General features: G+C 39.8%; 1 protein-coding gene across 3 annotated transcripts in view; it reads left to right on the forward strand.

The window, feature by feature from the left end:
• The window catches only part of PIP5K1B (phosphatidylinositol-4-phosphate 5-kinase type 1 beta), a 210,870-nt gene that overhangs the window by 105,016 nt on the left and 82,142 nt on the right, over window positions 1-23,712 (forward strand). For all 3 annotated transcript variants that reach the window (XM_017873042.1, XM_017873045.1, XM_017873044.1), the window contains exons 7-11: window positions 3,913-4,124; window positions 5,841-5,924; window positions 6,041-6,089; window positions 9,643-9,727; window positions 21,997-22,152. In XM_017873042.1, coding sequence (XP_017728531.1) covers window positions 3,913-4,124; window positions 5,841-5,924; window positions 6,041-6,089; window positions 9,643-9,727; window positions 21,997-22,152 — 586 coding nt within the window. The remainder of the gene's footprint in view (window positions 1-3,912; window positions 4,125-5,840; window positions 5,925-6,040; window positions 6,090-9,642; window positions 9,728-21,996; window positions 22,153-23,712) is intronic.

The raw sequence follows: 23,712 nt of genomic DNA on the forward strand, positions 1-23,712 counted from the left end.
GCGGTGGCTCAAGCCTCTAATCCCAGCACTTTGGGAGGGCGAGACAGGCGGATCCCGAGGTCAGGAGATCGAGACCCTCCTGGCTAACACGGTGGAAGCCCGTCTCTACTAAAAATACAAAAAACTAGCCGGGCGAGGTGGCAGGCGCCTGTAGTCCCAGCTACTCGGGAGGCTGAGGCAGGAGAATGGCGTGAACCCGGGAGGCGGAGCTTGCAGTGAGCTGAGATCTGGCCACTGCACTCCAGCCTGGGTGACAGAGCGAGACTCCATCTCAAAAAAAAAAAAAAAAAAAAAAAAAGGCCCCTTACAGCATCAGAATAGTGTCTTACTATATCCAATACTTCAGGTTGGACCACACAGCCTGACTTTGTCTCACCTATAAAATTGCCCAGTTCTCTTAGGCCTGTTCATGGGCAGGGAGAAAGACTGCAAGTACAAAACACATGGTTCAGGTTGAATATTGCAAGAAAAATATAAGAAAAAGTATTTCATTTTTTTAAAAAACTTCTTAACAATTCATGGATGCTTTGCTGAGGAAAATGCTTTGCAGAGGTTGAATATTGCATGACAATATAAGAAAAACTTTAAAAAAAAAAAAAAAAGCTTTTTAACAAGCAGAATTAATTCATGGATACTCTGCAGAGGAAAATCATGGTGGCAGGAATGCTTTTAAGCTTGACCACTCCTAACTTGAATAAACGATTCTGGGTGCCTGTTAGGAACATCCACAGTGTTGTCGGAGTCTTATTACAACTTGCTTTTGAAGCCAGCTTACTGCTTTGGAGGAAACATTGACAAATGGGTGCTTCAGGCTGTGCAGGGCACAAGACTGTGTTTTTGCCAATTGAAAATTCCTGTGTTGTCAGCCATCCAGGCCATACCCCTTGGTATCCACAAACCCAGAGCTTCTAAAGGAATTGGGATTTGCCAAAATGACACTGGTAAGCAGGCCAGCAATATGGTTCTATTTTTGTTGGCTAATTTAGTGACATTTGTTTTCAGAAGTGTAATTCTAGGAATGTTTACTTCAAGCTCACACCTGTTGTCTCTTGAGCGAGTGTGAGGGGTAAGTTACCGTGAATTATAATCATGGTGATAAGAGCTAGCAATTAATTAAACACTTTATGCTAGGAACTTTTCTAAGCACTTGACTTGCATTGCCACATTTAACTTTTACAAGCACCCTATATGATAGGTAATATTGTCAGCATTTTACAGATGAAGAAACTGAGACACAAGGAGATGATGTGACCTGCCTAAGGTCATAGAGTCCATGCTCTTCATTGCCCATCCCCCATGTCCTTATCCAAGTCTCTCCGAGAAAGGAAGCACTAGCACTGATAAATATGAGTAGGGAAATTAGCATCTGCAGATGGTCATTCATTGTGAAGAGTTGATGAAGCTGTCTGGGTGGGTACTGTTCCCGAGCCATCGTTTCAGTATGATTGAGAATTAGAAAGGTTAAGGCCCTTCTACCACTTACTTCCGTCTGAAGAAAGCATCCAATATCTGTTAGTGTTTTCTTTCAAAAGTCTGGCCCTCAGTGCTCCTGACGTAAAACAGTCTTTCTTTCTCTCATGGTCTGTGCTACCGTATGGTGCAGTGAGGCACTGATACACCTCCATGGAGAACCAACCAAAGGGTCTGGTACTCAAGCATTGGATCGGTGGTAAGAAGCATTTCCCATCACCCCTCCCTTCCTCCTCCAATCTTGACATCACTCCTCCTTCCATTAGGAAGGCTGGTTCCACATTGTTATCAGGCCACTCTTAGATCACTTGGGTTAGAAAATCCCACAGCCCAAACCTCTTAAGTGATAAGATTCTACTCTCAGCTCCTGTGTGACTCCCTTCTGAACTTGACTTTTTGAGAGAAGAAGCGTGAACCCTCTGGAATAATTGATACTCATTTGCAGCGCACTCTCAGTTCTCATTGATGGCAAAGATGCCTGTAATGCAGAATAACCATATTTTTCGAAGGCCATATGCCATAGTTCACAAAGCCTTTTCTCAGGTGGCATCCATGAAGTGGCAGCCACAGGTAACTGAATTTTCAGGCCTGATCCCCTCTTTACTATATCATAAATATCAAAAGGCAGTTGGGCTGAGCAAGAACAAGAAGCGTAAGAAATTCTGGATTATTTTATCCCTAAACAATGATCTATAGGCTATGATCCTTCAAGGTGTTTCCTAGCTAAAGTATAGGAACAGCTTCTCATGTTGGTTCAGAGACAGCTGTTCTGACAACCAGCATTGTCTTACTTTTCTGCACAGCTTTGTGTGAGAAATACCAGGTATTAAGAAGTCTGTTGTAGGGGAGAATCATACAAACTAGTAGAAAAAGAACTTTATCATAGAGGAAAACACCCCATTTGCAGGCATTCTTCCTGAACACTGCTCTTCCCTCTGAAAAGGTCCTGAGTGTCAAAGCCCCACCTATACCCTGAAGCCATCTCAACAGACTCGGACCTAGACCTTGTCTCCTGTCATTTTCTTTTCAGAGCATTGCCATCTCTTTTGTCTGGCTGCATCCAACTATTTTTAATTCCCTTGCCTCCCTACTGTCTGCTGAGTGGATAATTAAACATGAAGTACTATGCTTTGTTGAGATTATATGTTTTTAAAGGACTTGCGACAGGAAACTGAACGGCACCTTCGAAAGACGGACTTTGAGGGCTGGGCGTGGTGGCTCACACCTGTAATCCCAGCACTTTGGGAGGCCAAGGCAGGCAGATCACGGGGTCATGAGTTCAAGATCAGCCTGGCCAACATGGCAAAACCCTATCTCTACTAAAAATACAAAAAATCTGGGCATGGTGGTGGGCACCTGTAGTCCCAGCTACTCAGGAGGCCGAGGCAGGAGAATCGTTTAAACCCAGGAGGCGAAGGTTGCAGTGAGCAGTGCATTCCAGCCTGGGCGACAGGGCGAGACTCTGTCTCAAAAAAAAAAAAAAAAAAGATAAAAAGAAAAAAAGGTTTTGAGAAGAAAACCGCTGACTTCCAACAAGTTTAAGATTATGAGAACAGAATTCAGACAAAGACACGTTCTAGCTGTGTCTTCATGCTGAGGAAGATACAAGCTTGTAGAAACTATTGGTTGTTGATTTCTCTGCTTTACTGCTTAAGAGTGTGGACACTGGGCCGGGCGCGGTGGCTCAAGCCTGTAATCCCAGCACTTTGGGAGGCCAAGGCGGGTGGATCACAAGGTCAGGAGTTCCATACCAGCCTGGCCAAGATGGTGAAACCCCGTCTCTACTAAAAATACAAAACTTAGCTAGGCGCAGTAGCATGTGCCTGTATTCCCAGCTACTTGGGAGGCTGAGGCAGGAGAATCGCTTGAACCTGGGAGGCAGAGGCTGCAGTGAGCTGAGATCGTGCCACTGCACTCTAGCCTGGGTGACAAAGCGAGACTCCATCTAAAAAAAAAAAAAAAAAAAGAGTGTGGACACTGGAGTTGACTGCTTGGGTCTCTGTCACTTATGTGCTGTGTGATATTGAGCACATTACCTTGTCTCTCTGTGCCTCCAGTTTTTCATTTGTAAAACAGAGACAATAGTAGTACCTAGCTTATAGAGTTGTTGAGAAGATTGAATGCAAATGAGCTTTGTAACACTGACACATGGAAAGCACTCAATCCGTGCTATTAGCGAAACTTTTATGGAGGGTTGAGAAAACATGTGCTTGTTTCAGATTTGCATAAAATTCCCATCTAGGAGCCGTTATGATAATCCTTCCTGCATGTGGCCTAATAATAACCTCAAGTGATTTTATTTTGATTCTTCATCTCTCAGCCACCACCCTGGGAGGAATAACAGGAGCTGTGTGTCTGTATATCTAGAGCTCTCTGATCATGAGTAGATGAGACGAACAGGCCTTTGGGTTGACTGGCTTCCTGGTTCTTTTTCTCATTCAGGTACTAGAAAGCTTCAAGATCATGGACTATAGCCTTCTGCTGGGAATTCATTTCCTGGACCATTCCCTCAAAGAGAAAGAGGAGGAGACCTCACAAAATGTGCCTGATGCTAAGCGGCCTGGGATGCAGAAGGTTCTCTACTCAACAGCCATGGAATCTATCCAGGGTCCAGGGAAATCTGGAGATGGGATAATCACAGAGAACCCAGACACGTAAGTACAGCCACACACCCACCCACCCTCTTGATTGTGGTAGCCCACATCACTGGGTAATTATAGACAGTCACATTCACCTTAGGGTGGGACTCCAGGAACTAATTTCTACTTGGTGCTAAAATGGGTTAAACTGGTCTCCATTTCTATTCATTTAAAGATAACTAGATGAGTGACAGTTCCTCCAGTTATTACTCCTTCACCCACTTGGTTTCTTTTTTCAAATGGCTCCATTTATTTTTTTTAAACAATGGCTGAAAATGTTTTTGTCCCCATTAACTACATATTCAAAACATTCACCGCAAGAGGAAAGAATAAACTTTGAATTTGAATAAACATGTTTTATTGTTTATTTTTTATTTTTTTGAGACAGAGTCTCCCTCTGTCACCCAGGCTGGAGGGCAGTGGTGCCATCTCAGTCCACTGCAACCTCCACCTCCCAGGTTCAAGCGATTCTCCTGCCTCAGCCTCCAAAGTAACTGGAATTACAAACATGCACCACTACATCTGGCTAATTTTTGTATTTTTAGTAGAGATGGAGTTTCACCATGTTGCCCAGGCTGGTCTTACACTCCTGGCCTCATGTGATCCACCTGCCTTGGCTTCCCAAAGTTCTGTGATTATAGGTATGAGCCACTGAGCCCAGCCTGAATAAAGAGGTTTTAAGCAAATACACAATGAGAATGATGTTCGCAATTCAGAGCTTTTTATCTGCCCAAGGGGATTCTGTTGTTCTAGTCTTGCACCCTGGCAGATGTGGTCTCTCACCTCAGCCAGATGTGATAGTAACTACAGGATTAATTTGCATGTATAAAGTGCATATTGACTAACAGAAACAGTTGCAACCAAAGTAAGTTATTGAAATGGTAGACTGCATCAGGTATGTGTACTAGCTGAGCAAGGAGACTGGATGAAAGAAATCTTTTTCCACGGCCATAAATGCCTGCCTTCTAGAATTCTCCAACAATGACTAAACCATGGGCATATTTCACTTTTGTAAAGGAAATTAACACATATTAAATCTTTTTTGAAAAGTTATTTCTTGCAAATCAATCTAAATGTCCAATAATCAGTTAAATTATCCTGTATCAGTGAAATACAATAAGGCTATTAAAAACCACATTAGCATTGAATATAAGGAAATGTTTATCATTTAGCAAGTAAAAAATGTAATAAATAATACCCCTTCTTGACTAATACACACACACATATACATATATACTAGAAAAGTGTACCAGATGTTAATAGTAGTTATCTTTGCATCCTAGGAATAACTGTTTAATTATATTTTTCCTTTGTGTTTTTCTGTATTTTATTTTTAAAAGTAAATATACATTTCTCTTTTGATCAGAAAAAAAGTATTGCATTTTTTGAAAGGAATATTTTATAATGGTCTAAAAATTCTTGCTCATAGTTTAAAGTAGGAACAAGTTTTAAATTGAATTCTTCCCATCCAGCTCTTCAGAGTTAGCAGTTATCATATTATTCTCCTTTGTAGGGAAGTATTAATACATCATTCTGGATTCCCAGGATGACCTTAACTGATGCCCAAAAACCAAAAAGAAAAGAACAAACAAAAAAAAGATGAGTGGGAGATAGCCCAGAATTCTTAAAAATGGTCTATTTTTATTTTCAGTCTATTTATTAGAAATGATTTTTTAACTTTCTATTCTTATAATATGTAATCAAATATTTTCTCTTTTGCTCTATCAACAGAATGGGAGGCATTCCAGCTAAAAGCCATAGGGGAGAAAAGCTACTTTTATTTATGGGCATTATTGACATTCTACAATCGTATAGGTAAGAAGTTTGAGGAGTGGTCTTTTATTATTTCCAAATCAATCTACAAAAGCTTCTGAAAAATCACCAAATGAGAGTGATTTTACATTCTCTTTTAATTTTCCATGGATGTTTAGGTTAATGAAGAAGTTAGAACATTCCTGGAAAGCTCTTGTTTATGATGGGGTAAGTGACTTATTTTCCTTATTACACTGTATATATTTCTGCTTTCTCAGAGACTTCAGAGTATGTGCAGAAAAGTGTATTGCTACACTCTAAGAGGAAATGAAACAACAGTCTTTATAAACTCAGAATCTTAGGCTAGTAGATCAGTTCAAATTTGAGAATAAAGACAACATAAATTTGAATAACTATTCAAATACATGACATCCAGCCTAGCGGCCAGAAAAACAAAATGATATCTGTGTCTGTGTGAAATCCAAAGGACCTAACTTTGAGAGGGTCTTTTTTTGTAGGGATGATTAGTAGGGCAGTTGAAATGAAGTTCTCACACAACCAAGCTACAGTAAGTGTGAGCCCTGACTCTGATGGTGAACAGCCTGGATTTGAACTCTGCATTCACTGCTGAACTAACCATGTGACCAGGCACAGTGCTAGTTATGTGGCCTCTTACCCTTGTTTATCACCTATACCAGGGGGATAGTAATGACACCTGCCTGGTGTGAGCATGGAACAAAATAGTGCGTTTCAGTGTTCAACACAATGCCTAACAAATAGAGACACAGAAAGTGAAAATTTTTAATTGGTATGTATTTCTGCATCAACATTTATATATGCTGGCTGCCTGAGGATGTCTTTATTATTATTATTATTTTTTTTTTTTTTTTTTTTTTTTGAGACGGAGTCTTGCTCTGTCACCCAGGCTGGAGTGCAGTGGTACGATCTCGGCTTGCTGCAACCTCCACCTCCCAGGGTCAAGCAGTTCTCCTGCCTCAGCCTCCCAAGTAGCTGGGTCTACAGGCATGTGCCACCACACCTGGCAAATTCTTGTATTTTTAGTAGAGACAGGGTTTCACCATGTTGACCAGGCTGGTCTCGGACTCTTGACCTCAGGTGATCCACCTGCCTCAGCCTCCCAAAGTGCAGGGATTGCAGGTGTAAGCCGAGAATGTCTTAATTGATGTAACTGAAGAAAAACATCAGTTATCAAAGAGCAGTTTCTCCCACCTTTCTCTCTCCTTCTTTCTCACATTCTGTCTCTGTCTCTGTCTCTGTCTCTCTCTCTCTCTCACACACACACACACACACAGAGTTCCATCTAGACATTAGATTTCTACTTCCTGCTACTAACAACATTTATTGGCCTAAGTTAATAACTTGAAGTAGCAATTCCAAAGAATATTTTCGTCAAGGATTTGATCACACATTTCCTCTTAAGATGTTAGCAGATACTTTCTTTTGAAAGAGAATAAATTATAGATGATATTCTTCTTCTTTTTTGGAAAGGAACACATAATTTCTCAGTTCTGTGGAAGACTGTTAATAACCTTTCAGCATGAAAGATCTACATTTTGTCCACCGGCTAAGGACTGACTTCAGTCAGAATGCACTTTTAAACAGCAGGTTCACACATTTATTTCCAAGAATTAACCTCTAAGCTGGGTGTAGGGGCATGTGCTGGTAGTCCTGGCTACTCAAGAGACTGGGGCAGGATGATCGCTTGAGCCCAGGAGTTCAAACCTAGTCTTGAATATAGCAAGACCCTGTCTCTAAAAGAAAAATTTTAATTTAAAAAAAAAAGAATTAACCTCAATCTTACTCAAATCAAAAATTCCTCCTATGAAAGAAGGTCAATATGGTAGGTTAATTTTATGTTTCCTTCAAGCTAAGAAAGGAAGGGACTGCATACATAGTACCTTGAACATTGAAGGGGAGAGAGTGAATACCCTCATTCCATTCCCCTCCTATTTTCTGAGACCATTTCAGTTTCCTGTTAACAGATGGATCTGAATCGTCTAGTCTTGTACTGACCAGGTGCTTCTAAGGGTCCCCCACCTTTGTCTATTTAAAACCCAACACTTTGCAGGGAGACCAAGGCGGGCGGATCACTTGAGGTCAGGAGTTCGAGACCAGCCTGGCCAACATGGCGAAACCCCGTCTCTACTAAAAATACAAAAATTAGCCGGGCATGGTGGCACATGCCTGTAATCCCAGCTACTCAGGAGGCTGAGGCAAGAGAATCACTTGAACCCAGGAGGCAGATGTTGCAATGAGCCAAGATTGTGCTACTACACTCCAGCCTGGGCGACAGAGCAAGACTCCATCTCTAAATAAATAAATAAATAAATAAATAAATAAACAAACAAACCTATCATTTGTTTTTCTTTTTTAATGAAAATTTCTGTGCTGTATATATCATGAACTTATTTTTGTTTGTTTTCAGACATGGCTCTTACTTAAACAGTGTTTATTCATGCCAAAGGGAACAACAACGTAACTTCTCTTTATAGGCAAGGGCTGAACCTTGATCCTCTATGGATACCCCTTAGGCTCTTGCCTTCTACTGATATTTCTAAATTACTGCCTTGTTGGAAGAATGTGTCCACTTCAGGCCAGAAAGAGTACATTTTAAAAGATGTAGCAGGGCCAGACGCAGTGGCTCACACCGGTAATCTCAGCATTTTGGGAGGCCGAGGAGAGCAGATCACTTGAGGTCAGGAGTTTGAGACCAGCCTGGCCAACATGGTCAAAACCTCTCTACTAAAAAGACAAAAACTAGCTGGGTGTGGTGTTGGGTGCCTGTAATCCCAGCTACTCATGATGCTGATGCAGGAGAATCACTTGAACCCGGGAGGCAGGAGGTTGCAGTGAGCCGAGATCCACCACTGCACTCCAGCCTGGCGACAGAGCAAGACTGTCTCAAAAGAAAAAAGAAAAAAAAGAAAAGAAATTTCTCTATTGGAGTCCATAAACCTGAATTCAAAATGAAGCATTTTAGAAGCAAATTTACTATGTCTGCAAGTGTACAGCTTAGATACATGATTTGGATAAATGATTACTAAATAAACATAGAAAATTAGCTCCTGCATCCATCCCCTTTCCCTTCATCTACCCCCTTTCCTGGATTTGTAATCAAATGACCCTTCAGCCCTAAAGACTCCTGCCAAGCACGAGAGAAGAATGGCATTAACAGTTTAATTCAATTCAACTCTACGCAATCAGCAGAAAATTCAGGGCAAAGGAGTCATCTGTTAGCCTTGTCTCCTAGGAATCCTCCTAGCATCTCCTCACCTTGTTATTGGGAGATGAGACTAGAACTATTTTTTAGCTTAAACGTCAATGTCACTCTTACATTAGGATAGTTTTGTTTATGTCCCCAATTTTTGTTCATGATTAAGGGAGTTACCCTTCATTCCAGATGACACTTGATGCACTGATTGCCTGTATGTAAAAAAAGAAATTAAAAACTCCTCCCGGGACACAATGTTGTGAATGAGGACAGCTGTTTTGATTGATGTAGCACAGTTTTTTTTGCTGACTCTCCCCTGCTCGGTTTGGTCTTGAGCGTCTAGAATCTTTGTTCCGATTGAGTCTATGCCCTTCTTCCTCAGCCCCAGACTCCTGGGCCTCGTGGGACACAGGGCATTCCTGTTCTCTATCTCTGGGCCACCTTTGGTTAAGAATGTTGGCTGACAGAGAACCAATTGCATAGATCTCTCTTCTGACTTGAGATGAGCACTAAGAGGTGACCCTGTGATCCTGTTTTTTGTCTTTTCAGGACACTGTTTCCGTTCATAGACCAAGCTTTTATGCAGACAGATTTCTAAAGTTCATGAATTCCAGAGTTTTCAAGAAAATTCAAGGTAAGATTCTTAGAAATTTTTTTTTTACTTTTAGCAGCTAATTTCATTATGTATCTTTGCAAAATTTTTACTGGAAGAACTAACGCATTTCTCTCCCTGCAGCAGTTATCACTTAGTAATTATGGTTAAGTAACCCAGTCTGGTGTTTATTGATGTCCTAATCATTAGAGTCCTGTTTAGTGGTGAAAAAATTTAGAAGCTATCTAAATGTCCAACCATATAATATATTGGTTAAATATATTATGATACAGTCAAATAACGGAATAGTATGCAATCAATAAAAAAAGATGTGTTAGCAGCGCATTTAGTTTGTTAAATATAGATGTATTCACCTTGTATGTAGTTATCAGTCTGTATACCTTAAATGCACAGCAGAATTCTAATGGAATATACAAAACAGCAGTTATTCTCATGGGACATTCTCCAGGCTAGATCATATGTTAGGCCACAAAACAAGTCTCAATAAACTTTAAATGACTGAAATCATACAAAGTATCTTTTCTGATCACAATGGAATGAATCAATAAACAGTGAAAACTGAAAACTTGACAAGTATTTGAAAATTAAACCACACACCCTTAAACTACCAATGAGTTAAAGAAGAAATTACAAGGAAAGTAGAAAAACCTCAGAGATGAATGAAAATGAAAACAAACCTACCAAAAATTTATGGGATGCTGTGAAGGCATTGCTCAGAGGCAAATTTATAGCTGTAAACTCTTACCTTAAAAAAAAAAAAAAAAAGGAGGCCGGGCGCGGTAATCCTAGCACTTTGGGAGGCTGAGGCGGGCAGATTACTTGAGGTCAGGGGTTCAAGACCAACCTGGCCAACATGGCGAAACCCTGTCGCTACTAAAAATACAAAAATTAGCCAGGGTGGTGGCATGCACCTGTAATCCTAACTACTTAGGAGGGTGAGGCAAGAGACTTGCTTGAACCCAGGAGGCAGAGGTTGCAGTGAGCCAAGATCATGCCACTCTACTCCAGCCTGGGCATCAGAGTGAGACTGCATCTCAAAAAAAAAAAGAAAGAAAGAAAAAAGAAAAATATCAAATCAATACCCTAACTTTAAACCTTGAGTAACTAGAAACAGAAGAGGAAACTAAACCTAAAGCTAACAATGCTTATTCCAGATCAAGGGAGTATGTGGGCTCTTATTTTCCTTTATATTGATATTTATTAAATTTTCTACGATTAATATCTGTGGGTATTTTTTAAGACGTGAAAGGAGAAAATAACCCTATATATAGTTGTTTTATCATTTTGCTATTCTGTGATCCAGTTTCATAAACTAAAACATGATAATTTAGCCACACACAACTGAAAAAATAGAATGTTCATATTTTATATTTAAATAAGACAAATTTTCCTGGTAATATTTATCGGAGATTTTTTAATTAATGAAAGTCAAATACTTGCAATGTAAAAATTTTGGAAAATACAAAAAGATGAAAAAAAATGAAAATTCTTGAAATACCACAACCCAGAGATATCCACTGCTAATATTTTGATGTACTTTCTACCAATCTTTATNTTTAAATAAGACAAATTTTCCTGGTAATATTTATCGGAGATTTTTTAATTAATGAAAGTCAAATACTTGCAATGTAAAATTTTGGAAAATACAAAAGATGAAAAAAAATGAAAATTCTTGAAATACCACAACCCAGAGATATCCACTGCTAATATTTTGATGTACTTTCTACCAATCTTTATTTCTATGCTTTATGTATTTACATTAAAATGATAGCATAATGGTACACAATTTTAGGTATAGTACTCTTTTTTCACGTAGCATTATAACACGAATAGTTTATAATGTTATATTTTCCATATCATTGTATATTCTACAGGGCACCATTTGAAATTGCAACACATTCAAATTATATGAGTGTGATATAATCTATTTTTTTTGCCAGAATCTATTTAATCATTCTTTCAGTATTGGGCATTTACATTGTTTCTCCTTTTTCTATTTCTTACTAGTTTATGAACATAATTTCAGACAAATGTTGTGTCCAAATTTAGGATTATTTCTTCAGAATGGATTCCAAGAAAGGGGTACTAGGATAATAAAATGCACGTAACTGCACAGAGAGATTGTGCCACAGAAGGCTCCCATGAGAGCCTGTATTTTACCAGCCCTTAGCCAGCATTGTGGTTTTAAATTATGCCACTCTGATAAGTAAAAAATGTTATCTGATTGATTTATTTTGTATTTCTTAAGTACTAGTAAGGCTCAACCCTTATTCATGTTTATTAGCCATTTATAGTTCCTTTGAGAATTGAGCTTTGTAACATTTGACCATTTATATTGGGTGTTTTTTTTCCAAATTATTAATATCAATTCCATGTGTTGAAGATATTAACCCCTTTTTTAACCTTATTTCACTCTAAGGGAAACTTTTTTCCACATTTGACTCTCCCAATGGTGTCTTAAAATTGCTGTCAAATTGACATCACCATAAATTATTTGCCCAAGGTTTCTTTGGCCTAGAATAGACTATAAGATAGTGTTTATTGAGACTGCAAGCTTACATGAATACCAGCTTGTGGTTCCTTTTTTTTTGTTTTGTTTTGTTTTGTTTTGAGACAGGGTCTCACTCTATCACCCAGGCTGGACTGCAGTGGTACGATTTTGGCTCACTGCGACCTCTGTCTCCCTAGTTCAAGCGATTCTTCTGCCACAGCCTCCCGAGTAGCTGGGATTACAAGCATGCACCACCACGCCCAGCTGGTTTTTGCTTTTAGTAAAGATGGTGTTTTGTCATGTTGGCCAGGCTATCTTGAAATCCTAGCCTCAAGTGACCCACCCACCTCAGCCTCCCAAAGTACTGGGATTACAGGCTTAAGCCACTGCGCCCTGCTCTGGTTCCAATTTTTAAGAAAGATTTTTTCACCTTTCTTAGCCCTCTGCCAAGATTGGAAAAACATGGGTTTCACTGCAACCCCTGGTGCATTTTGGAGGATGCAGCCCTTTAATATTCCAGCTTTGGTGAGCCTCCCTTAGGAGACTCCCCATCTTGGGAGGTTTTTCTTTCTTAGGGGCATATAAATTAATGCCGATCAATGGCATCTTCAATTTCATAAAATATGGCATGTGTCACAGATTTTCCAGTTTGGAGAATGCATCAGGTTTTAATGGAACAAGTTTTTTAAATCATAGGTAATCAAATCTATTGACATTTTCCCATTTTGATTTTTGATTTTATTATCTATTTTTTAATAATAGCTTTATTGAGATATAATTAAGATGTGTACGCCTCACCCTTTTAAAGCATACAGGCTTATGATTCTTGATTTATTCACAAATTTATGCAATCATCACCATTTTCTAATTTTTTAAATTAATTTATTTATTTATTTTGAGATGGAGTTTCACTCTGTCACTCAGGTTGGAGTGCAGTGGCGCAATCTTGGCTAACTGCAACCTCTGCCTCCTGGGTTCAAGTGATTCTCCTTTCTTAGCCTCCCAAAAAGCTGGGATTACAGGTGTGAGCCAGCACACCCAGCTAATTTTAGTATTTTTAGTAGAGATGGGGTTTCACCATGTTGGCCAGGCTGGTCTTGAATTGCTGACCTCAGGTAATCCACCTGCCTCAGCCTTCCAAAGTGCTCGGATTATAGGCATGAGCCACCATGCCCGGCGATTTTCTAATTTTAGAAAATTTTCATTACCCCAAAAAGAAATCACATACCCATTAGCAGTCACTCCCCATTCCATCCTCTTCCCAGCCCCTGGCAACTACTGATTTACTTTCTGTCTCTATGGTTTTGCCTATTCTGGCATTTCATATAAATCATATAATGTGAACTTTTCTGTTTGGCTTTTTGCACTTAACAGAATATTTTTGAGATTTATCTGTAGCATCGTAGCATGTATCAGTAATTATTCTTTTTATTGCAGAATATTCCATTATATTGATATACCATAGTTTGTTTATTCATCAGCTGATGGATATTTGGTGTGTTTCCATTTTGGCTATTATGAATAATGCTGTTACGAACATTCCTGGACAAGGTTTCATATGGGCATATATTTTCATTTCTTCTTAATATATACCTAGAAGTGGAATTGCTGGGTCAGATGGTAACTCTCTGATAACATTTTAAGGAACTGTCAACTCTTTTCCAAAGCAGCTGCATCATTTTACAATCCCACCAGCAATGTATACAGGTTCCAGTTTCTCTACATCCTCACTGACATGTGTTATTGCCTGTCTTTTTTTCTTTTGGCCATCCTGGTAGGTATGAAGTAGTATCTCACTGTGGTTTTGATTTACATTTCTCTAATGACTGATGATATTAAACACCTTGTATGTGCTTATTGGCAATTTATATCTTCTTTGGAGAAATGCTCACTCAAACCCTTTGTCCATTTTTAGTTGAGTTGTCTTTTTATTATTGAGTTGTAAGAGTTCTTTGTATATTCTGGAAACAAGTCTGTTATCAGATATATGATTTGCAAACATTTTCTTCCATTCTGTGGGTTGTCTTTTTACTTTTTTGATAGTGTCTTTTGAAGCACAAAATTTTTTAATTTTGATGTCCAATTTTTTTCCTCTTGTTGCTGGTGCTTTTGGTGTGATCTAAGAAAGCATTGCCTAACCCAGGGTCATGAAGGTTTACTCTCATGTTTTCTTTGAAGAGTTTTATAGTTTTAGCTCTTACATTTAGGTTTGTGATTCATTCTGATTTAATTTTTTTGTATATGATAGGAGGTAGAATCTATCTTCATTCTTTTGCATGTGGATAGCCAGTTGTTTCCCCACCATTTGTTGAAAAGCCTATTCCTTCCCCTGGTTGAATTATCTTGGCACTCTTATTGAAAATCATCATGAGAAAACATAAACCAGACCAAAAAAAAAAAAAGCAGACCAAAAAAAAAAAAAGAAAAGAAAAGAAAGTCGATTGACCACAAGTTTAAGGGTTTACTTCTTGACTCTCATATCTGTTCTATTGATCAATATGCCTACCCTCATACCAGTACCATACTATCCTGATTACTTCTGGTTTGCATTGTTAAGTTTCATGATCAAGAAGTGTGAGTCCTTCAACTACTCTTTTTCAGACTGTTTTGGCTATTCTGGGTCCTTGTATGTCCCTCTGAATTTTATAATGTTTGTTAATTTCTGGGGGAAAAAGGGTAGCTGGTAGTTTGATAAAGATTGTGTTGAATTTGGGGAGAGTTGTCATCTTATATCTTACATCCCTTAAATGTGGGATTCTTTTTTTTTTTTTTTTTTTTTTGAGACAGAGTCTTGCTTAGTCTCCCAGTCTGGAGTGCAGTGGCGCAGTCTCGGCTCACTGCAAGCTCCGCCTCCCGGGTTCCCGCCATTCTCCTGCCTCAGCCTCCCAAGTAGCTGGGACTACAGGCGCCCGCCGCCACACCCGGCTAATTTTTTGCATTTTTAGTAGAGACGGGGTTTCGCCGTGTTAGCCAGGATGGTCTCGATCTCCTGACCTCATGATCCGCCCGCCTCGGCCTCCCAAAGTGCTGGGATTACAGGCGTGAGCCACCACGCCCGGCCAGGATTCTTTTTATTTAAGCCTTATACTTACAAAGGGCTTCACCATTGAAGAATCAGATACATGTTCACCCATATTTTTCTTTTACCTTTTATAGATTGTTTTTTATGCTTTTTTTTTTCTTAAATCGAGGTTGTGTTCATTTTGGTGTATGAAGTGAGGGAGATCTAACCTTGTTTTTTCCCAGGTGGTTAACTGTTGTCCTAAATACCACTTATTGAATAAGATATTTCACTTCAAAGCACAGTCAAGTACTTTATCACTTTTGTTTATTTCGTAGATAGTAATGATAATGCTTATAGTCCTGCTACAGTGGGAAAGGTGATTCCTATCTACTTTCCTTGCTTTATGTTTTCTAACATTTATCATGACCTATAATGACCTATACTTTAGGTCCTATGCTATAGGTTTTACTTACATAATGCCTATCTCCTTTATTTAAATGTAAGCTAGCCGGGCGCGATGGCTCATGCCTGTAATCCCAAGACTGGGAGGCCAAGGTGGGCAGATCACGAGATCAGGAGTTTGAGACCAGCCTGACCAACATGGTGAAACCCCATCTCTACTAAAAATACAAAAATTAGCCAGGCGTGGTGATGGGTGCCTGTAATCCCAGCTACTGGGGAGGCTGAGGCAGGAGAATCACTTGAACCCGGGAGGCAAAGGTTGCAGTGAGCCGAGATTGCACCACTACACTCCAACCTGGGTGACACAGCAAGACTTCATCTCAAAAAAAAAAAAAAAAAAGACATTGTAAGCCGACTGCTGTATCCCCAGAACTTAGTGAAGGGGTGTGGGTTTGGAGGGTGCACATATTGTTATTTTTATTTGTTGAATGGATGAAGATACCATGACATGTATACTGGGTCCAGTCTTCTCCTTACGGTCCAGGACAGATCCCTGTAGAGATTACCTCCACTACAGGGTAATTTTAACCATTCACTCCCTCTTCTGGCTCCACAGCTCATCCTTCCATCTGCTCATTCTCTTATATCATAGAAACAAGGCTCCTCAACACTCCATCTCTCTCCAGTTCCTGGTATATTTTTTCCTCCTTTACCATCACCCTATTGGAGATGAGAGTTGGATGCACTTGCTGTCTCACTTTTTTATCTCTTGTCACTATTCAGTGTTCTCCAGTGGTTTTTGATCCCACCACTCTCCCAAAATGTTCTTTTTGAGGTAATCAACAACCATTGCTTAAGCCATTGAACAACTTTCAGTCTTTTTTTTTTTAAGTGGAGTCTCACTCTGTTGCCCAGGTTGGGGTGCAGTGGCACGATCTCAGCTCACTGCAACCTCTGCCACCCAGGTTCAAGTGATTCTCCTGCCTCAGCCTCCTGAGTAGCTGGGACCACAGGCCTGTGCCACTATGCCCAACTGATTTTTGTATTTTAAGTTGAGACAGGGTTTTGCCATGTTGGCCAGGCTGGTCTCGACCTTCTGACTTCAAGTGATCCACCCACCTTGGCCTCCCAAATTGCTGGGATTATAGGTGTGAGCCACTGCACCCAGCCACTTTCAGTCTTCTTAAAACTCTCCAGCATTTGAGACCACTGATATCAGTTCTCTGTGAAATACTCTCTTCACTTGTCTTTCATAACTCAGGACTTCCCTGGTTGCCTTCCAGCCTCTCTTCTCCTCCTTGGTATCCTTTGGAACCTTTTCATCCCTGCTTACTCTTATTGTGGTTGTTCCTCAGGGTCCAGGCTCTGACTTAGTCTCTTCTTGTACAACACTTTGGGTAATTCCCCATTCTCTCAAGGGTTCAGTTACCATCTGTGTACTTGCAACTTACTCCCCACTCTTCTAGCAGTTCCCCTTGCCTGTCCACTCCCCGAACTTAAGCATCCACTGGATTCCACAAGTTCAGCATGCCCAAAATTGAATTTAGCTGCTTACCACCCCAGAGTCTGCCTCTCTACCTGGGTCCACGTCTTATGGAAGGCCACCACAATCTGCCCAGTTATCCAGCCAGAACGCTGGCATCATCCTTTTACCCCTTCCTTCTGCTTACCACCCACGTGCAGTCACTCGGCAACACCTATCAGTCCTCACTCTGCAGTATCAGGAGTGCAGCCCCTTCTCTCACAACACCTCTCCTGATTCAGCCACTGTGTTTTTTTTGGTTTGCAGGTTTTATTATTATTTTTTTTGCATAAAGTTGTGGCCCCAAACAGGTCTCTTTGCCTCCCATCATGTACCCATTCAATCCAATTTCCCCACACACACTGCAGCTAGAGGAATCAGTTTAAAATATAAATCTGCTCTTGCTGATTACTGTTAAAATCCTTCCATGCTAATAATAATAATAATAATAATAATAATAACAATAACAATAATGTTAAGGAAATAAACGTCCGTGGATTCCCTGGTGCACAAAGTCCTTAACTTTCACTTAGCAGATTTCCTGGCACACAGTAGGCACTCAATCGTTATTTGATGAATAATGCAATGAATGAATGGAATTTTTATCTAACACCACCATTTCAAAGGGAAGTTAAATTGTTAGAAAAGTAGACACTTTAAAACACAACTTGAAGATGTTTCGTCAACCGTGGTTAATTCAAAGCCCTACATGCCTAGGGGCATACTCCCTCCCACCAAGAAAATAGTACCTAGTCTTCAAGTTTCTTTTATGAAGTCAGTGTTTTTTAACCTTTTTAAATCCCTACATCCCACCCACAAGTGAGTCATTCTCCCAGTGTAATAATGTCTATAAAATCCTATAATATTTCCTGGAAATACTAGTCACCATTATGTTGAAACTTCACTGAAATTCTCCATATGAATAACTTGTCTAAAGTACTAAAGCTTAGTTTCCTGCATAGAATGTAAGAGTTAAATTAATTTGTTAAAGAAAATAAACTGTTCTAAGATTTCAGAACAATAATGCATTCATGCAACAAACACTCATGCACCTATTATGTATCTAGCACCACACAAAGCACTGATGATATAGAAAGCTTTTTAAATATTGATTAGTTCCTCCCTCAATAATTTAATAGTCTGTTTTGAGCCAGAGATTGAAACATGTGACAGATCTATAATGAAACAGTTGCTAATATTTCCGAATGTGCTACTATGGGTACATGGAGAGAAATAAGAGAAAAAAAGACCAGTTCTTCCAAAAGAGAGCTCACAGATAAAAAGATATTTCAACTAAATCCTGAAAATGTAACCCAGAGTTCATTAAGAAGAGAGACAGGAAGGGCACCTCAAGGAGAAAGAACAGCATGTGCAAAGGCCTACGGGCAGAATGAATATGGTAGGTTCCAATATGGCAGAAGGGTGAGCTGAAAAGTGAACACAGAGGTAGTCGAGTGGCAGAATGCAAGGCTGGAAATGGGCACAGGATACTTACTGCCAGCCATGGTTGAGCCAAAGACAAATTCAGGCGTTTCTGTCACACAAAAGGAAGCAACCAGCCACCCAAACCAGCTCTCAAGGTTACCCAATCAAAAGAGATCCTGAGAATTGAATTTCTGCAAAATCCAAGCTCTTATCTGCTGAGTGAGATCATTCCTTTAAGGAAGAAGCTCACCACTTGAGAAAAAAGTGAACTCTTTGTTGTGGTGCTATGTGGTCTTGGCAGAGGTTTGTTTTCCGGTCTTCTCTGCTCCTCATTATATGTGATGCTGATAAAGAACAAAGAGCTACTTCTTTTTCCAGGCTTTTGGCCCTCACTCCATGAAATGCCATGAGTATAGGTCTCCTGAGTATCTTTTCCTCATTACACGGCTCTCACCCTGATCGCATTTCCTTGGTACTGCCAAAAACCTTTTGATCATAGCTGTTTCTTCGTTTAGAGAAATAACATTGACCTAAGAACTATGATGTAGAAAAGCAGTTTTCAAACCTTTTGGTCTCAGGGCCACCTTACACCCTTAAAAATTATGAGGATACCAAAGAGCTTTTATGTGGGTGATAGCCTATATTTCACATATTAGAAATTAAAATTGAGAAAAATTTAAAATACTTATTAATTCTTACCAGTTAAGAAAAAAATTGCATGTTAACATCAGTCAATTTTAACATAAATAATTACAAAATAATTATATATTCTACAAATAATTTAGTGAGAAAAGTGGAATTGTTTTACCTTTTTTTTTTTAATACTTAATGTCTGGCTTAATAGAAGATAAGTTGGAGTCGCACATCTGCTTCTGAATTCAATATGTGGTGACATCGCAGGTCATGTAACATTTAGAAAACTCTACACATGTGAGAGAATGAAAGTGAAAAAGGCAAATAATGTCTTATCATGATGATGAAAATAATTTTAACATCACAGATCTTCTGAAAGGGTCTCCAAGACTCCCTAGTGGTTTCCAACCCACATCTGAGATCCTCTGATTTAGAAGTTTTAAAATACAGCCAGGCACAGTGGCTCATGCATGTAATCCTAGCACTTTGGAAGGCCAAGGCAGGCAGATCACCTGAGGTCAGGAGTTCGAGACCAGCCTGACCAACATGGAGAAACCCCGTCTCTACTAAAAATACAAAATTAGCCGGGCGTGATGGTGCATGCCTGTAATCCCAGCTACTCGGGAGGCTGAGGCAGGAGAATCGTTTGAACCCGGGAGGTGGAGGTTGCGGTGAGCCGAGATTGTGCCATTGCACTCCAGTCTGGGCAACAAGAGCGAGACTCTGTCTCAAATAAAAAAAAAAAAGAAGAAGTTTTTTAAAATACTATATTGAAAGACAGGAGTTTATTAAAGGTCTATAAAAGTTAGCAGAGATGATAGGTTGATGAGGGCAGCAAGCCACCATGGCACATGTATACCTATGTAACAAACCTGCACATTCAGCACATGTACCCCACAACTTAAAGAAAAATAAAGTAAAATAAAATAAATAAAAGTTAGCAGATAGAATGTTAAGGCAGAGGTCAGTGTGATAATAATAGCTTCTTGTAAAACAAGTGTGACCACTATTTGAGAGAGTGGAGAATTAAGGTAAACATGACTTATTTTTTAAACATTCAAAATTTCTTCCCCTCAAAGAAAACAAATTCAAGGTTTATCTTTTTTTCCCCTCAGTTTAACCAGAAAACAGAATACTAAAGAGCTAGAAAATGAACCACCTAGAAAGCAACTTAAGAAGAAAAGAAAGACACCTGAGGTTCATGCTTGCTAGTTCTGTGACCTTGGGCAAGCCACAATCTTTCTATTCTCAGTTTCTGGACCTAAGAAAAGGCCTTCCTCTTCCTCATACATGTGGATGATTTGAGATATGCAATGTGAATGTTGGCTTCCAGACTCTAAAGCCCTCCACAAATGTTATTTATTAGGATGATGATATTACTATGATTCTAAGACTGCTCGAGGGACAAATAAACCTTCCCTTCTCTTTAAGTGGAGAGATTGCCCTCCATTCTTCCCTCATTTGTGTGTCCCAAAGTCCTTCTCCAGTTAAGTTCTTGCAAGCAGCCCCTGGGAAGGCCCCAGATGAGCTGTGTAATCTAAGCTTCAAGATTCCCAAGGCTCAACAGAATTACTCTAATACGTTTACTATCAGACTACCCCTTTATGCAAACCTCTAAAGGAAGAGAAACACTGCCAAAAACATATTCAGGGGAAAGCATAAACAGGCCTCAGCTTCTCTCTCTCCCTCCCTCCAAGGAAATTCTCTAGCAATATTAAGCCAAGAAGAATTATTGCAGCAAAGAGTGAATGTAAATAAGGATGGCCCAGCTGCCACTTAAGCAACTTCCATGGACGTGTCCTCTGTAAAGTCCCAGGCTTCAGCAAGCATGATTGATGGTGAAGTACATTTTCATTAGTTCAGGTTCCCAACACACTTCTGAAGTTGTAGACTGCTGTTTAGACAAAGATTGGAAGTGAATTATACATTTGACATAAAACCATGACCTAGAAAAGACCTAAAGGGTAGGAAATGTCAGTGGAAAGTCACAGAAAGAAAAAAACAACCAGAAGTAACTTGGCTAAATTGGGCAACATGAGTATAAGATTAAACATTGGCATGTTTAGAAATCCCCAGTCCCAAGTTAATAAAACCAGGGTCGTGAGAATTCTCTATACTTTACCATCTGTGCTTATCAACTCACCCATCCTCCTTCCAGCACTAGAAAAACATTGTTTGGAGAGGGGGAAATGATTCTTGAGCAGTAAAACATTTGAATTTTACCTCAAGTAAGATTTTATTTCAAAATCTGGAGAGAATTTTTTTTTTTTTTGAGACGGAGTCTCGCTCTGTCTTCCAGGCTGGAGTGCAGTGGCGCGATCTCGGCTTACTGCAAGCTCTGCCTCCCAGGTTCACGTCATTCTCCTGCCTCAGCCTCCCGAGTAGCTGGGACTACAGGCACCCGTCACCATGCCCAGCTAATTCTTTTTTGTATTGTTAGTAGAGACGGGGTTTCACCGTGTTAGCCCGGAGGGTCTCTATCTCCTGACCTCGTGATCCGCCTGCCTCGGCCTCCCAAAGTGCTGGTATTACAGGCGTGAGCCACCGCTTGCGGCCGAGAGAAATTTTAACTCTTAATTTGTTCTAGGATATTCTGATTTAAGTCAAGTCATTTTGGACAAATAGCCAATTTGTCGTATTCATGAGATGAAATTGTTTCATCTCCCTTTCCATATGTATAAAATAAGCCTCTTTTCTTCTACTCAAATAATAACTAAAATGTTAATAAATAATAAAATATATTCACTTTTAAATAAAATACTAATGTGATTTTACAATAAATATCTGTATTTGTCCTTTTCCTTTCTGTCTAGCTTTGAAGGCCTCACCTTCTAAGAAACGGTGCAATTCCATCGCCGCCTTAAAGGCAACTTCACAGGAGATTGTGTCCTCAATTAGCCAGGAATGGAAGGATGAGAAGCGAGATTTGCTGACTGAAGGACAAAGTTTTAGCAGCCTTGATGAAGAAGGTAAAGATGTGTAACTTTTTAAAAAAGACAAAAGTTCTTGTGATTTATTTATACAAGTAAATTTGCAGAAGAAAAATTTCAAAATACCTATTCTAAGAAATAAAATCTATTAATTAAGTTTTTAAAGGATAGCTACAGTGGCTGGGCGTAGTGGCTCATGCCTGTAATCCCAGCACTTTGGGAGGCCGAGTCAGGCAGATCACTTGAGGTCAGGAGTGCAAAACCAGCCTGGCCAACATGGCGAAACCCTGTCTCTACTAAAAATACAAAAAAATTAGCCAGGCATGGTAGTGGGCGCCTGTAATTTTAACTACTCAGGAAACTGAGGCATGAGAATCACTTGAACCTGGGAGGCGAAGTCTGCAGTGAACTGAGATTGCACCACTGCACTCCAGCCTGGGCGACAGAGCGAGACTCTGTCTTAAATAAATAAATAAATAAATAAATAAATAAATAAATAAATAGGATAGCTACAGTAAGATGCAGTTCATACAAGTTTTAACTACCACATAAAAAATACAATTTATGGTTTATGATAAAAATTAGACAATACTAATTCAAAAAGAAAAATGTCTACTTTCACTACGTGATGGTAACAAATACTAACATTTTGTTGCTTTTACTTCTAGACCTTATTCTGTGCATATACACATACACACATGCACAGGTACATGTGCACACACATACATGCAATGTAACAAGAAGTTGTCTCTTCATTTAGGTCTTCTTTAATGATTTTTTTTTTTTGGGTACCCACTGGTAATACTCGGGAGGTACTACATGTTCTTTACTTTAAAAGCTTCATAACCATGAGCAGGTACCAAGAGAAGGAAAGAAAAGAGGCAGAAAGGAAAAATATGGAACGTTTCACGAATTTGCATGTCATCCTTGTGCAGGGGCCGTGCTAATCTTCTCTGTATCGTTCCAATTTTAGTATATGTGCTGCCAAAGTGAGTGCTTTAATGAATTTAAATAAAGTTTTATAATATTTTTCTTGTGTGACTTGTACGTATACCTTTTGTTAGATTTATTTCTTGGATAAATGCAGAGATATTGATATAGATTTTTTTCTGAATTTTTAAAAATAATACCTTTGTTAAGAATTGAGTTTTCGGCCGGGCGCGGTGGCTCAAGCCTGTAATCCCAGCACTTTGGGAGGCCGAGACAGGCGGATCACGAGGTCAGGAGATCGAGACTATCCTTGCTAACACAGTGAAACCCCGTCTCTACTAAAAAAAAGTACAAAAAAACTAGCCGGGCGAGGTGGCGGGCGCCTGTAGTTGCAGCTACTCGGGAGGCTGAGGCCGGAGAATGGCATAAACCCGGGGGGCGGAGCTTGCAGTGAGTTGAGATCCGGCCACTGCCCCCCAGCCCGGGCGACAGAGCGAGCCCCCGTCTCAAAAAAAAAAAAGAATTGAGTTTGGATTAGAGTGCCCACGCCCAGCATCCAGCATGCCTGACCCACATGTTTACAACCACAGGAAGGCTGGCTGGCCAGTCCAGCCCAAGCTTGTACTCTTTTGCAAACGATAACCAAGAAGACAGAGACCATGTGACCAT

Source organism: Rhinopithecus bieti, unplaced genomic scaffold, assembly GCF_001698545.2.
Source record: "Rhinopithecus bieti isolate Rb0 unplaced genomic scaffold, ASM169854v2 scaffold_7648, whole genome shotgun sequence".
NCBI lineage: Eukaryota > Metazoa > Chordata > Mammalia > Primates > Cercopithecidae > Rhinopithecus > Rhinopithecus bieti.